Here is a 14,610-nt window from a genome sequence, read left to right on the forward strand (position 1 = left end):
AATGGTGCCCCCCCCCCCCCCATAATATCCCCCCAAAGATAGCAGAACATGTCAGAAGGTCTTTTAAATTGAAATTTCCAACAAGTATGAAAGGTAAAACCAAGAAGTTAAGGAAAAAGCAAATATAACGGGATGCAATTTTTTGTCTCACTTTCTGTGCATTTGATAAAGGACTATTGCCAAGGGGTGCCATCAATTTCGCCAGTCTGGGGTGCAAATTTCGCTGTCATATTGGTTTATAATCCAACTCCCTATCAGTATCATGTGTACTGTGCACATTCCTCTATCTACTTTTTCACCACTTCTTTATTGGGGATGACACCACCTTTCTTCGTTCATTATGCTTCTTTTGTCTGACTGTGCTTTTATGATACCAAATGTTGAGAATTAGTTGCTCAAGATGCTTCATGTTTCTCATTGGTAGAGAACATGGTGATATGCTTGGAAGATCAGCACACTGGGAGATGCTTGAAAGGAGGTCCAAGTGGAGATAAGAACTATACCATTAAAATGTAAAATAGTATAGATTACAGCAATTTCATTTAGTTTGCAAAGCTATTACTATGAAGTTACTAAGTTTTGTTAGCTTCCTGTCATTTGTTGGTAACCAAATTATGAACTGAGAATTGACACAAGTGCATGCAAATTCTTGTGTTCTTGTTATCGGTTATAACTGGGTTATTCATGCCTCTTTTTTGTTTGGTACATATTGTTCATCCCTCTTTTTTCCATCTGGTCTAGGCGGATTATTGATTTTGGTAGTGCAATGGATGAATTCACTCTGAAGCATCTGTATGGGTCAACTGGACCATCTAGGTATCTCCTTTTACTTTGGGAGCCCCTTCTGATATGCCATATCTATGTTGCAGCACCTAATTAAGTGTTGATGATGGGTCTCTATTTTCTACTAATCAGGGCTGAACAAACTTCTGAGTATTCTCCTCCAGAAGCTTTTCTTAATGCTAGTTGGTATCATGGGCCAACAAGCACAAATTTAAAGTATGTTGCCTTTCTACTTAATGATTTTGAGTGCTAGCCTTTTTGGTTGATTTTCTTAATTACTCTTTTTTCCCTTTATCGCTCTGAATATACATCTGCATTTTTTTATAGATGAATGCTACCATTTTATCTGTAGAATTAATTATAGTTGCCAATAACTTCTTGTTTGACAGGTATGATATGTGGAGTGTTGGTGTTGTGATGCTAGAGCTGATATTAGGAACACCGAATGTTTTTCAGATTAGTGCTCGCACTCAAGCTCTTTTAGATCCACATATTGTTGGTTGGAATGAGGACTTGAAGGAACTCGCGCACAAGTGAGTGCTATCCTATGTGCTTTTATGATATGATATTGAATCCTGCAATTCTCATATCTCGGGGTGCTGAATTTTGAATGGTTCTCTTTGAAACATTGTCTTTGACAAAAGTCCTTAGAAATTCATGAATTGGAAGTCTGAAATGTTGTGTTGTAGTGTCTGAGGTTGAATTTGCTCTAATTTATCGCCCTCTGGTTTACATTTCATAATCAACCTTATTTGATTCTCCACAGAAATTCTAGGATCACATATAATGCCTTTTGCTCTTCTCCTAGAGTCCTACTTCGCCTTGTTAAAATCAGGAAAAAAGTCTATTCTGGTTTTGCATAGAAGTGCTAGTCTGGTGTGCTTGGTGTAACCCTTATTGGAACCAGGAAAGAACTATACCTTCTCTAATGAAACCTGGAAGGTTTTGCGGCTGTGTCCAGTTTAGCTGGTGCAACAAGATTATTACTGGCAATCTCAATGTTCAATGTCAACAGATGACCCTTTTCTATTCTTTCTAGTGCATGTATGATGTTTCTGCTGTTCTTGCAAAAGAGAAATTAGAAAGTAGTTAGCCTTTTTGTGTTGTAGATAGCAGTACAAGGTTACTTCTCTACCAATTCCTATCAGTAAATTATAAGGTCTAGAGTTACAATACTTTCAAAGTGTGATGGATTCCAAAACTTTTGATTTTAGAAAGGAAACATGTGTGGACAAACTTTTGACATTGATATCTGTGGTTATTTTATGGTGACAGACTTAGGTCATTCATGGAATTATGTATCTTAACCCCAGGGAGTTCCTCAAAGCATCATCGCTCAACAGGCCAGGTCAGTTTCCATCCTTTATTGCTAAATGTTCTCCTAATTTGATTTCTGTGATGAACATACTGTTGGGCATCATCTTTATGGAACTCTCATGCCTACATTAACCCCTGTGAGATATGCAGTAGAAATGGATGTCAGCATCTGCAATGTTAAATTAACTTTCTTATACTGTTTACCTTCCCAACATCTGATATAATGAATTCAAATTTGTTGGCTTTGGTAAATCAAGGTGAAGCTCAGTGAGCCAGATAGAGGCCTTAATAGTATTTTCTTAGTGACTGCTGACCTTATGTTATGATGGTGGCCTTGAGCTGTGCTTTTGGGCTCGGCACAGATGGCTATGGGACAATCAGCCCATTTTGTAGTCACTGACCAAAAATAAATTTTGTGATGAAGATATGTGCTAACGTTTTAGCTGAAATACCATGAACACAAATATGGCCTGATGACCTTAGGTCTTGATTTGACTTGGCATGTGCAAACTGATATGATTTGGTGATGAAATGTATGAAGGTCATGATCAGACTAATCAGGAAGGTGAAATGAATAGTTTGTCAAGCATTGATTAGATAAAGAAATTCATTAATTTAGGTCCTTGGCATTATAACATTTGAAATCAAATGGTCCAACATTAATATAAAGTAACTTGTTTTTTATTGCTATCATCGCCATCACATGGGAAAAGAGTCACTGCATTTGGCTATGAAGGGTTTATTGTAATCCACCCCCACCTTCCATGTAAGTTTTCCATCCCCACCAGAAAAGGAGGATGCAGCAATTTGCAAATGAGAATGATTCTTGTCACATTTCCAATTTATCTTACACCAACAGTTTTATGATTTTTTATTCATAGCATGCTATGATTTTGTTAATAAATGACATGTCATGCATGCGCTGAAAAGTTTTCTTTTGGTATTCAGGTTGGAGATTCACCTGCTTCCTGGAAATGCTCTGAAGAGTTCTTCTCCAATCAAATAAAGAATAGGGATCCTCTGAAAATAGGGTCAGTTCTGATTCTATGCACTTGTCATGTTGGTTAAACCACATAATTACTCTATAGTCTTTTTTTATGTGTTTTAGTGCTAGTGTTTTACTTGTAGAGTCTTGCACTATGTGTGCAGGTTTCCTAATGTTTGGGCTTTGCGATTGGTGCGCCAACTGTTACTTTGGGATCCAGTAAGTTCATAAAGCAGTCAAATTTAATACTTTTTAACTGCAATGGGTGTGATGACATTTTAGTATACAAGAGAAATCCCCACCCCCCCCAAAGTGGTTTGGGGTGGGGTTCGTATTTCCACCACCTGCAAGGCAATTAATTAACGGAAAATGCTGTTTATAAAATGCACAAGTCAAATTGTAGTATCTGGTTTCAATTTTAGAAATACTGCTTTCCATATTCTGAGTCTCAAAGCCCATATCGTGCTCTTACTCATTTGATAGCTCCACTGATACATGCTCTCTGAGAATCCCATTGATGTTATTGGATTTTACATGAAATATGCCAGTTTTTGGAGTGGAGGCACATATAGGAGTAATATAATTCCACATGCAAATTTAATGGCATATGGGTAATTTTAACATCTTGTGCTAATTTGCTGCCAAGCCACGGGGATTATACTCCAAATAAACGTAGGAGTATCAAAGCTTTGTAGGCTGCTAGGGCTTTTTAGTTGTTTTAGTACGCATTTTTAGGTCTCGAGATGACTGAAGGTTATTTATTCATTTCCTCGTTCCATTCTTCAATCCTAGAGATGCAAATCATATGACGTTGAATGTAAGCCGGGTACTAAATGCTTGTAATCGCAGGAGGATCGATTAAGTGTTGATGATGCTTTACAACATCCTTATTTCCAACCTCCTCCCTAGAGATGAATTGATAGGAACTTTTGCAAGTGCTAAGAGCTTAGTTTTCGGGTTCTGGGTCCTCCGGAAGGTACATATAATGGCTTGAAAACCCGACATGCAGGGCTTCTACGATCTTCAATACATATTCTTTTTTCCTTTCAGGTGCAGGTCTCCTCGTAACATAACATCACCAAAGGGAGATTTGCAGGACTGGAAAGGGAAGGCGTTGCGCATGGGCCGGTGGTCCCTCATTGCCTGTAGATTGAAATGCTGAACCAAAGCACGAAAATCACCATGCAGCGGATGCCACCTTTGGATGAAATCACTTCATTGATAACCACCTCTTTCAGCATCCAATCGGTTCTCCTGCTGTACATGTTCCATAAACTGTATCATAACCTAATATAGGCGAATTTAGATCCAAAAGGTTTATGGATGATTGTATGTGGTTAATCTCGACGATTAGTACCAATTCCATGTTTAATCATTCTTGTGAGTAGAAGCTACTCTATGGGGAATGTGTATCTAACATCCCTCAATACATATAACTTTGACGGCCTTTTCCTTGAGAAATCGTTAATGTATTGTATAGCCAAGTTTCTGCCAAAACCGATTTGCTGTTTATTATAGATTGGTGGAACCAGCCAACCAGGACCTAATTTTTTTTATGAATATGCAGCCACCGCCACTGCCTATTGATTATGATCCATGCCTGCGGGGAAATTAACAGGAGCAATTATCATGATACATCATTAAATGTACATGATCAATACGAAATGGTAAAGGGTAAAAAAAAGGGGACCGCAGGTTTTTCATTCTAAAGTTTGATGCAAGCATCGTTAACATGCCAAAATGCTCTCAAATGGCGGAGGAAAACATGCCCAAGAAAGCTATTCAAATAGACTCCCAAGAACTACACATCTATCTACTCACAGGTTCTTGTCGAACACAATTTCAGATCTGTATTTCTCCCAGTACCTTATCTCGTAAAATTCTGTGCAACCATCTCTTCAACCCAAGTGATCAGTGCTTTCTCTTTGTCGAGTCTCTGTTACGAAACTCATAAAAGCTCTCTATCACAAAGGAACTACAATAGCAGACAAGTTATCATGACTCCCTTTCTCATATGCAATTGTTATTATACACTCTGCCAGCGATTCAGAAAACATGCATGAAAGCGGAAGCTTTGATTCTTCTCTCCTTTCAGGAATTAAGTTCCATTCAAATATCAGCTCAGCTACATCTTGTGGTTTCAAGCTCTCAAATATACCATCAGATGCTACCACCAAGTAGCTATCATTAGCAGTTAAAACTCTCCAACCTGTAAACTCAGGCTCGGCTATAACACCAAACCTACAACACCGGAGGAAGCGCATTCTGAATTAGAAGAGATCCGATCTCGTTTTTTAAAGAGAAACTTGAAGAACAAAGCAAAAATGGTGGATAAACTTGATTTACAATCTTAACCAAGTTCGAAATTCACCTTTTCAAGGCTACATCACCAATGGACCGAGACATGGCAAGCACTCCATTCACTCTAGGCACACCCCATACAATAACAGAACCACCAGCTGTTTTAATTCTTGCTTTCTCATCTTCCCTATCTGGGTGATGATCATACGTCAGTTCTGTAGCTGAAAGATTTACTCTTGAATCACCTGTTTAATTACATTTGAACATCAAGCCAGTCATGTCACTTGTTAATTACACCAAGAAATACTGTAAACCCAGGTGCAGGAAATTTGCAAAAAACCCACAGACCAGAAGGGATTTTCTCTGACATGAGAAGAGCCTTGGAATCACCAACATTGGCAACTAAAATCTGCCCATCATACAAAAGAACCACATTGGCAGTAGAGCCTGAGAAATAGCCATTTTTAATAGCCTCCTGTAGAAAGAAACCACGTAAACAATTAGTCTCAAAACAAAACCTTAATGAAAGAAAGCAGCTAAATTACAATCGCTTTCTTGCCTGAGTAAACTTAAGATCAATGTCAAAAATTGTCTTCAACAATGATTCTCTTAAAATCCCCAATTTATTGGCTTTATAGTCACTCAAAGGCATCTCTCCTTTGTATATTCCCATTAGCTTATACGACAGAAACACAAGGTGCACCTTAAAGTAATCAAACAAAAGTTTTGACCCCATCTCACTCGCTTCTTTACCACCATGCCCATCAAAAACTGCTACAATACCAACTGTATCCAATTCAAAATCAAGATGAGAGTTGTTCTTTAGCAAGGGTAGTTTCATATCAAGATTGCACACTACACGGTCTTCTTGATACTCCCTGCGTCCTTGGAGGGTGGCGAACTGGCAGTTCTTGATATTCTGATTTTGAAGAGACCCATTAGAGAGAACCCATGGCGGACACTCTTGAGACTCATAAACTGCAGGGGCACCACCATTATCGTAATCTATCATACATGACACTGATAACCCATGAGAAGATTGAATGGGATTGATTAAAAAAAGTACAAATGGTATTGAAAAAGATGTAATCTTGAATCTGCCCATTAATCCAAGTTTGGTGAAAGTTCTGCAGAAAGCTAAAATTTTCTTATAAAACATGTGATGAGCCCTAGATTTCAAAGTAGCAAAAAATAAAAATAAATTGCAAGCTAGGAAGTGCTGAGATGGGCAAGTTTTGACGTCACCGAGTTAATGGCCACGGTTAGGGATGACCACGCATACCTAGAATTTCTATTGTATTTATGCACCATCCATTATAAATAATATATAAAAATTAAACATTTATATTTTATTTATGGAGATTCCAATATTTAAATATTTTTATTATTTGAGTTTTATTTATTATTATATATATTATTTATTATTTATTGAATAAAATATATCTAAAAAACCTCACTTGCACATTAATTGCTCTCCCGAGGTGGAGAAGGAGATAAAAAAAAAAGGATAAAATTATATTTGATTATGATGATTAAGATATATATTATCGGTAACCAATAAAGTATTGGTCTAACAGTTAAGATACTGCTATATCTTTACAAGGATAAGAACACAGGTTTAATTTCCAGAAAATACATTTATTGAAAGGGGTAACCACATATTCTAAACAGGACTAGTCTCATCTTTTAAAAAGGGTGTGAAGATACTTGAATAAAAACAAAAAAATATATGTATTATTGTCAAACTTTTTTATATATATATATATATATATAGTTTATAATGAATGTTGAAATTAATAATATTATAATAATCATAGATACAAAACCAGAATCGACTTGACGAGTTGACTCAGAATTTGGTTGATTTGAGACCTGAACTAGTCTAAGTTTAAGAAAAATAGTGAAAGTGAAATGATTGACTTGATGCAATCCAATTAAAAACCCAAGTTAATCAGGGATAAAATACAGGTAAAAAACTTATTGATATTTTTGAAAAAAATATTCGAAATGAGATTGCTTTGATTATTTCTTTAAAAATTCTAGGTCAATTAGATTGATTTTCCTAACTCATGACCTTAACTTCGCCTCGAGTTAATTCCGGAGTCGAGTTTTAAAATTATGATGATAATTATTTTTATCACTTAAGTCAATTTGTGTTGATCTTTTCGACTTGTAATTTGGGTCTTGTCCTAGACGACTCCTGAATTGGTTTTTTAAATTATGATAATAATTATTTTTATCTTTACATTGATATAGGTTAACCCTCTTGATCTGTGACCTGATTTTTGCTATAGGTTACTCCTGAATCAAGTTTTAAAAATATAACAATAACAAATTTTATTTTTTTGTTAACCTTGATCAACTTGAGTTGACTCTCCTGACACATGACCTGAGCTTTGTTCGAGACCGACTCTAGAATTGAGTTTTAAAATTATGATAATAATTAATTTTATTCTTACATTAACTCGGGTTAACCGATTCATGATTTGAGCCTCGGTTAGTGATCTAAGATTTGTTTAGGATCAATCCTCGAATTGAGTTTTAAAATTATAATAATAATTATTTTTATTTTTATATGTCTTAGTTAAACAATTTTGAAATCGAAACTTTTTTACAAGGATATTTTAGGAATAAATATTTTTTTTACATGTTCTCTCCGCACCTCATGTTTTTTAAATACAAAAATTCACTCTAAAATTATTAAAAAAACAAATTTATTTTCATTTCTTTTTCTCTTCAATTAAACATATTTTTATTTTTATTGTTTCTATCTCTTCTATGTTTCAAGATAATAACCGAATATTACCCGGTAGCTATAAGTAATTACCCAAACAAATATCCTAGGTTTTTAGAGGCATTTTCAATTTACCTACCTAAAATAGAAAACGCTTACCCAACCATTTAAAGTTTTACTTTTAGGCTTCTGTTTTTGTATGTTAGAAAACTTACAGGCCAAATGTCTAAGGGTCACAGCTGTAATTATCTTTTATGTGATGGCGATACATGCTGTTAAGATGCAAGATGCTTTTATATATACTATATAGATTTAAAAATCCAAAAACTTCAACATTTCCTTTTGTAACTCTTAACTTTCAAGTGGCTTTAGAAAAACATTTTTCTCTTTCGGGCCGTTTTGGATTTTAGATTAAAAAACTCGGAAGAAAGGCCCAAAGCATGAGTCTCAAAATAAGATATAAAGTGTCCCTGACAGTTCAATGCCAACAAAATTCAATGCTAGTGAACATCTGCACCTCGTGGTCTGCTTTTCTGTTTCCTAAGAGGTTCACTATTGCGATAACGAGGTAAGGCGCTCACATCTCTTGCATTCTCATGAGAAAGGAGGAAAAGCTCATAAATGAACATCAATAATGGACCCACACTGTCGATGACTGCTACATGTATGTGCCTGTCATCCATGCAGCATCATGCGTTGAGATTTTTCTTGGGTTCCACAAGGCTTTTATCTTTCATTTCTGTGTGGAAGTCGGAAGATGTCACAACGTTTGAAATTGGAGAAAGATAGCGTTAAAACCATTGCTTCCTTGAATTCCTTCATAGACTACCCTTTTTTGGTTCCTATGCCATAATGGAGAGAAGAACAAGGATATTTTAAGATATTGATTAAATCAAATTACAAAAATGTAAAAGCATTAATTACTAAAAAAAAAGAAAAAAAAATGTGACACGGACGTTAACATGCTTGGTAGTATTATATGCATTCGATGATTCTGGGTCCTTGTGAATTCAGGGCTCATGGCTGTTCACTCTGTTATGAAGTTCCAGCATCTCTCGATGGTTTGGGTCCACAGAGAGAGCAGCACGGCAGTCACGTAGAGCAGCCAATACATCACCAGTGTGCTCATGAAAAGCAGCCCGCAAGTGTAGAAGGTGAAGGTCTGCTTTGAATACAATTGCCCTCGATAGTTCAGCAATGGCTTCTTTCTCCTTGTGGCTGTCCATTAACACTGCCCAACAAATAGCACAATGCAGCTTCAGTATCAATGAGCTTTGAGATGAATGATATTTAAAAAAAAAAAAAAAACCTTTCTTTCAAGCTCAGTTCTACATCCCAAACTAATTGTGGTACTCTGTTTTATTCAACAGTACATGGGGTGGGGTTGCATCAGACCTGCAGCTCGGTATCTGTAAGGGTATACTCGAAGGGGGTCTAATCGCGTAACCATCTCAAGGTCTGCTTTCGTAAGTTCCCGATCACAATACTCCGACCTCTTCTCATAGGCAGATGCATTGTTTTGGGCTTTCTCAATCAGTTTCGTCATTTCCTCATATGCAGCAGTCTTTTCATTTCTTAGGAAATGTACTCGAGCAAGTCCTTGGTGTGCTCTGGTATGCATGATCTTAAGGGCATTGATGTAACAATCAGCTGCCAAGTCTAATTTCCCACAGTCGACATAGACACTTCCAAGATTGTTGAGTGCCTAATAAATAAAGTTTCAAGAACTAAAATATTAGCACAGACTTGCTTACATAAATTAGACCTTAACATATTGCAGAATGCAATGATAAATGATAAGTGATTCATCATTCTACCCACAAAACTACCAACACATAAGGGTGCTCTAGGCTCATGTACAGTGGCTTCTCCACGGTCAAACATATTGGAAACAGTGAAAACAAACCAAACTTCTAAGAAACAGCACAACAGCGCTTCACCAGTTATTGAGTACTTTTCCAACGAGGGCCACCCCAGAATGAACTGCAGGAGTTCATAATTATACGACTCTCATTTTGAGATACAAAATAGTTTATCTAAAACAGAGTTTAAAAACAGAGGCACATGAATCTGCACTTCAATACATGTTATGCACCCAAAAAATGACCACCACTCCATGAATTCTTTTTAGTTTTTTAGGTTTTTTTTTTAAATGAATACCACTCCAAGGATTCTAACCAGCCTCATATGTGACCTTCCAAAGTTTGACATTTTCCAAGCAGACTTTAGGAAGCAATTTCTTTGCAGTAATTTATTAAGGCAGAATACCTAAATCATGTCTAGTTAGCGTGTTTACTTTTTGGACTTTCAGGACCATGCTGTCTCAAATACCTTGGAGCATCAGTAACTACCAGTTAAGTCACCACTGTATATACTTTGATTGAACTGCTGCGCTGCTCTATCACCAACCAATCATGTGTAGCCAATCGTAACACATTTCACTCTATCACCTACCAATCAATAGTAGCCAATCATAGCAGAATCTGCCCAGTCACCAAAAATGATCTGCTGCAATGTTTTTGACACAAGCACAAGATTTTTTGTTCTTTCTCTAATTGTTTCTCTTTTTATAAATCAATAAGACCTGCCGTAGGTATTAACACCAGAAAACCTTGACAAAAACTACACTAGTGTAATTGATTAAAGTTGCTAATGACTGCTACCAAATGCCAGCAATTCCCATTTCAAAGAAAAACTAGGGGACAGGAAAACCATACCTGGCCTTTGCGCAATCTGTCCGAAGGGCACTTGAGAGCTTCTTCAAGCAAGGAAATAACAGTTGAAGAGCAAGATGGATCCAGACTGGAGTCAGCCAATGCGTAGGCTTTAAGGAAGAAGGCCTCAAATGACTTCTTGATGTTGATAGACTCCTCAGCTTTTTGAAGCCCTTCATTGCAATGACCCGTATCATACAAGATCCAACCTTCATAAACTAGACGTTCATGTTCAGTTGATGCATGTTGACGGGCTAATTGTAAACTCCGCATGGCTGCCTCAGGACAGTTCAACCTGATCATGTTCAGATAGGGTTTATTGGCAATCCTAGTCAACCATAATCTTACTAACCTCCAATATAGAAACTGTATACAAGTGAACATTGTGCTATAAGGAATTATAAGCCATACCCACTGTGAAAAGTACATCTTGTCAAGAAAATTAAAGAAACATGTTTTGGAGAAAAGAATGCTGAGTAAAGAAAATAAGCTTATAGACTGATTCTCATTATTGACAACATAATTAGACAAAAATAGAAAGGAGAAGGAAACCATAGGCTGTCCCTCTGTCACAATGTTCGGATATTGTTCACTAGGTGCATTCATTTAGAGGTTGCATATCCCGTAAGGTAGGGGACACACATGATAGCTATCTCGTCAACAAAGTCTGAACCCTGGAAATTATTTTAAGCAGCAATGCCTGTAAACTATTAAAATTTAAGAGCATACCTAAGGAGAAGCAAAGACTGCCTGAAATATAGAACACCTTTGGCTGCATCAGATTCAAGCATCTGGTATATGACTGAGAGGGACCCTGTATCATCAACTGAAGACCACCTATCATACAATTGCAGCCAACAATCTGCTGTTGTCCAATTCTCAACATGCTCACGCACAAGGGTACGGAGTTGGGATGCTGCCACCCGTCCCTCAAACATCCTATAATCAGGGGAGAGCGTGAGAATTGCCTGAACATCACAAATTGCTGCTTGATAATTCTCAAGAGCTAGATAGAAACAGAACCGGAGCTCCAAGCATTCTAATGCGAGTTTAAAACCAAGAATTCTATTGATTTCTGCAAGTGCAGCTTGAACATTCTGTCTCCTCATCAAAGCAGCAGCCCGATACATGTAGGGGTAAGTTAGGGTTGGGTCCAGCTCAGTTGCTTTTTCAAGGTCTTCCCACCTCTTATCACCCTCACAACACAAGGACCTCTCCAGGTACATCCATCCAAGTGGAGTACCAGATGAAATCACAGAACTGAGCTTGTCAAAAGCCCAAAGCCTGTGACCTCTGATGCGACCCAGCCTAGCCAAGCCTGATACAGAATATATATGGCCAGCATCCAAAGCTGCCTTGAAAAGACGCTCAGCTTCATCATACTCTTTCCTCAAGAGCCGTACACATCCCAATTGATGAAAAGCCAACAGCTTCTGTCGGTTAGTTTCTGCTGACCCTACCAACTGATCCAGAAAACAAGCTGTTTTATCGGACTGTGGATCAAGGTTCATAGCAACTTCACTTAATAAACAATATAATGAAAATGAGGCTGGCCCAACCATGATCATTTTCTCTTGTTTATTAGCATGGCTAAAAATTTCCACTACCCGATCATCGTTCAAGCAATCAGGTAAATCCTGTAAGAAAACTTGTAAACATGATGCAGCAAGGACAGGAGAGTTCTCTTCAAGGGCACATTCCATGAGCTCTACAGCATCATCTCTGGAAGACACTAAAGATGCAAGTTTCCTATCGCATGCATCTTTTAGCCTTTCACAACAAAATTTATTTGCAAAAATCAACATTTCTAACAATACATTTGGAGATTCTTCATTCAAACTACCAGTTATGCTGAACTCGCTTATTGCCCTAAAACCCAGAGGCGATATGTTGTTTTCAGATAAATCTATGTGTTCACAAAGTGACTCAGAGAAACATCCATTAAGCATGGCATGAAATGGTGCAGAAAGGCTGGCAATTTTCTGTCTGTCACAAACTATTTTCTCATCTCCAATTTTAAAAGAGACACTTCTTAAAATATGGCTGCCATTCATCATTGAAGCTGTCTCACGGGAACTTGAACTTGTATCAATATCAAGGTCGGAGGAAACATCTATTGGACCGGACTCTTGTGCGCATTTACCACATGTGACAAGCAAATCCGAAATAAGCTCCTCTCCTTGTCTCTCAAACTTTAACCATGCCCCAAATACAAGCTTCTCATGCACAGTGCTGCCCTTCAGCCAAGCTGAGCGGAGACTTCTTCGCATCAATTTGGCTTCACCAAGGCCTTTAAACAGTTGATATTGAAATAAATAGAGATTTGACCTCTCTTGCGGAGAACAGGATTCAAGTTCTTCATGAATCTGAGCTAAAACTTCTACATAATCACCAGGTTTAAAGAATGGTTGCACAGGTGGTTCAGGGACCTTGATAAATGATTCTCTAATTAACCCAACAAGAAAAGGAAATCTCAATCTATTGAAATCAAATACAAAAACTTTAACATTTTTTAGTTATGGAAACCACAACAGATGTAAAGAAAAACTTACATGGATGGTGAAGAAGAAGTAGGAGAGGTAGAAGACTGGAAGGATAATTTGGAAAGCTTCCCTCTTTCAACTTGAAGCCATGACTGTGGATTTAAGGAATTGAGCTGTGATTCTTTACAGGACTCAGAGGTAAAGGAAGACCTCATGGGGCTATAAGCAAGTCCCAGATCTCCACAGTAGTCAGATAGGTATTATCCCCACTCTTTCTAATTTCTCTCCCTCTCTCTCCCCCTCGTCCTCCGCAGGTGAAATGAACCTAAGATTTGGCAATACAAAGCAAACAAATATAAAGCCTAAACTGTTGCTTGTGAACACACATCACTACACTTAGCTGATAGATCTTCCAACCCCACAGAACAACAATTCCTATCTAAATAACAGTTCACAAAATTACAAAACAACAGGCTACCTATCGCGTGGAAAAGGTTTCACTGAATAAGTAAATACAAACCAAAAAAGGGAGGTTTTATGGCAATCACAATCTTACAGATCCCTCTTGGGTTGGCTCAAATCCACAGGTACAGAAAGAAAATAACTTCAAATCTAATCTTCAATTACACAACAAAAATCCTCAGTCACCTTCAACAAGAAAATGAAAGAGAGCAGAAAAAGACGTAAGACCCACCCACCAACAACTACCTTAATTTCTCTACCAAAAAAGGCAAACCAAACCCAACCCACTTCGTATCCCTAAAAATAAACACAAAATGAGAAACTAGAACAAGGAATAGTTGACAATAAAATGAGAAGAGGAGAGTGACGCAGGTGAACTCTAGTGGCTTTGAATTTGAAGAGGGAAACCAGAGATTGAACGAACAAAAGCTGAGGAAGTTGCAAAGTGATCAAAGCGAAGGAATCCAAAGGGAAAAAATTCTCAATTCCCACTTTTGATAACTCGTTTTTGTTCGGTTAAAGTTGAAAGTTTTTTCCTTTTTCTGCTTTCTCTCTCTCTCTCTCTCTAAATTTTGTTGTCGTTTGAAACCGGAGAGAAATTTTTGTAGCTTGGAAGCACAAAAACTAATGGGAAAATCGAAAAAATTATATATATAAATTATAAAAAATGTAAATAATTTATTTTTAAGGATTTCGATAATTTGGACATAATTAACAGGGTAATCGACGTCGTATGATAAAATATTATTTTCTTTAAAAAATTATTTATCGAGAAAGGCATGCTATTACAGAACAGCAGCTTTGGCATCTTGTAGTTGAGATTGTCTAGAT

General features: G+C 37.2%; 3 protein-coding genes across 5 annotated transcripts in view; 1 reads left to right on the top strand and 2 right to left on the bottom strand.

Moving 5' to 3' along the window:
* LOC105131392 (kinase superfamily protein) overlaps window positions 1-4,582 on the top strand; it is an 11,822-nt gene extending 7,240 nt beyond the window's left edge. Inside the window, exons 13-21 of one of the 3 annotated variants that reach the window (XR_843419.1) lie at window positions 425-512; window positions 742-816; window positions 916-999; window positions 1,173-1,316; window positions 2,059-2,131; window positions 3,049-3,131; window positions 3,250-3,304; window positions 3,935-4,061; window positions 4,136-4,582. Coding sequence is in view for 1 of the 3 variants with exons in the window: in XM_011034339.1 (XP_011032641.1) it covers window positions 425-512; window positions 742-816; window positions 916-999; window positions 1,173-1,316; window positions 2,059-2,131; window positions 3,049-3,131; window positions 3,250-3,304; window positions 3,935-3,994 (662 nt within the window). In the remaining 2 variants the exon portion in view is untranslated. Of the gene's footprint in view, window positions 1-424; window positions 513-741; window positions 817-915; window positions 1,000-1,172; window positions 1,317-2,058; window positions 2,132-3,048; window positions 3,132-3,249; window positions 3,305-3,934 lie in introns of those variants that run through there. The other 2 variants (XM_011034339.1, XR_843420.1) reach the window with 2 other exon arrangements.
* A 179-nt stretch (window positions 4,583-4,761) lies between these two features.
* On the bottom strand, window positions 4,762-6,656 carry LOC105131391 (probable protein phosphatase 2C 51). Its single transcript, XM_011034338.1, has 4 exons — window positions 5,946-6,656; window positions 5,735-5,861; window positions 5,457-5,631; window positions 4,762-5,326 (listed from the first exon to the last, which is right to left on the bottom strand). Exons 1-4 carry the CDS (start codon window positions 6,543-6,545, stop codon window positions 5,050-5,052), a joined length of 1,179 nt encoding a protein of 392 aa, XP_011032640.1. The 5' UTR covers window positions 6,546-6,656; the 3' UTR covers window positions 4,762-5,049.
* A 2,351-nt stretch (window positions 6,657-9,007) lies between these two features.
* On the bottom strand, window positions 9,008-14,387 carry LOC105131393 (ETO1-like protein 1). Its single transcript, XM_011034340.1, has 5 exons — window positions 13,387-14,387; window positions 11,564-13,279; window positions 10,838-11,129; window positions 9,516-9,825; window positions 9,008-9,351 (listed from the first exon to the last, which is right to left on the bottom strand). Exons 1-5 carry the CDS (start codon window positions 13,530-13,532, stop codon window positions 9,131-9,133), a joined length of 2,685 nt encoding a protein of 894 aa, XP_011032642.1. The 5' UTR covers window positions 13,533-14,387; the 3' UTR covers window positions 9,008-9,130.
* Window positions 14,388-14,610: the final 223 nt, after the last annotated feature.

Source organism: Populus euphratica, unplaced genomic scaffold (assembly GCF_000495115.2).
Source record: "Populus euphratica unplaced genomic scaffold, PopEup_1.0 scaffold23.1, whole genome shotgun sequence".
Taxonomy (NCBI): Eukaryota; Viridiplantae; Streptophyta; class Magnoliopsida; order Malpighiales; family Salicaceae; genus Populus; species Populus euphratica.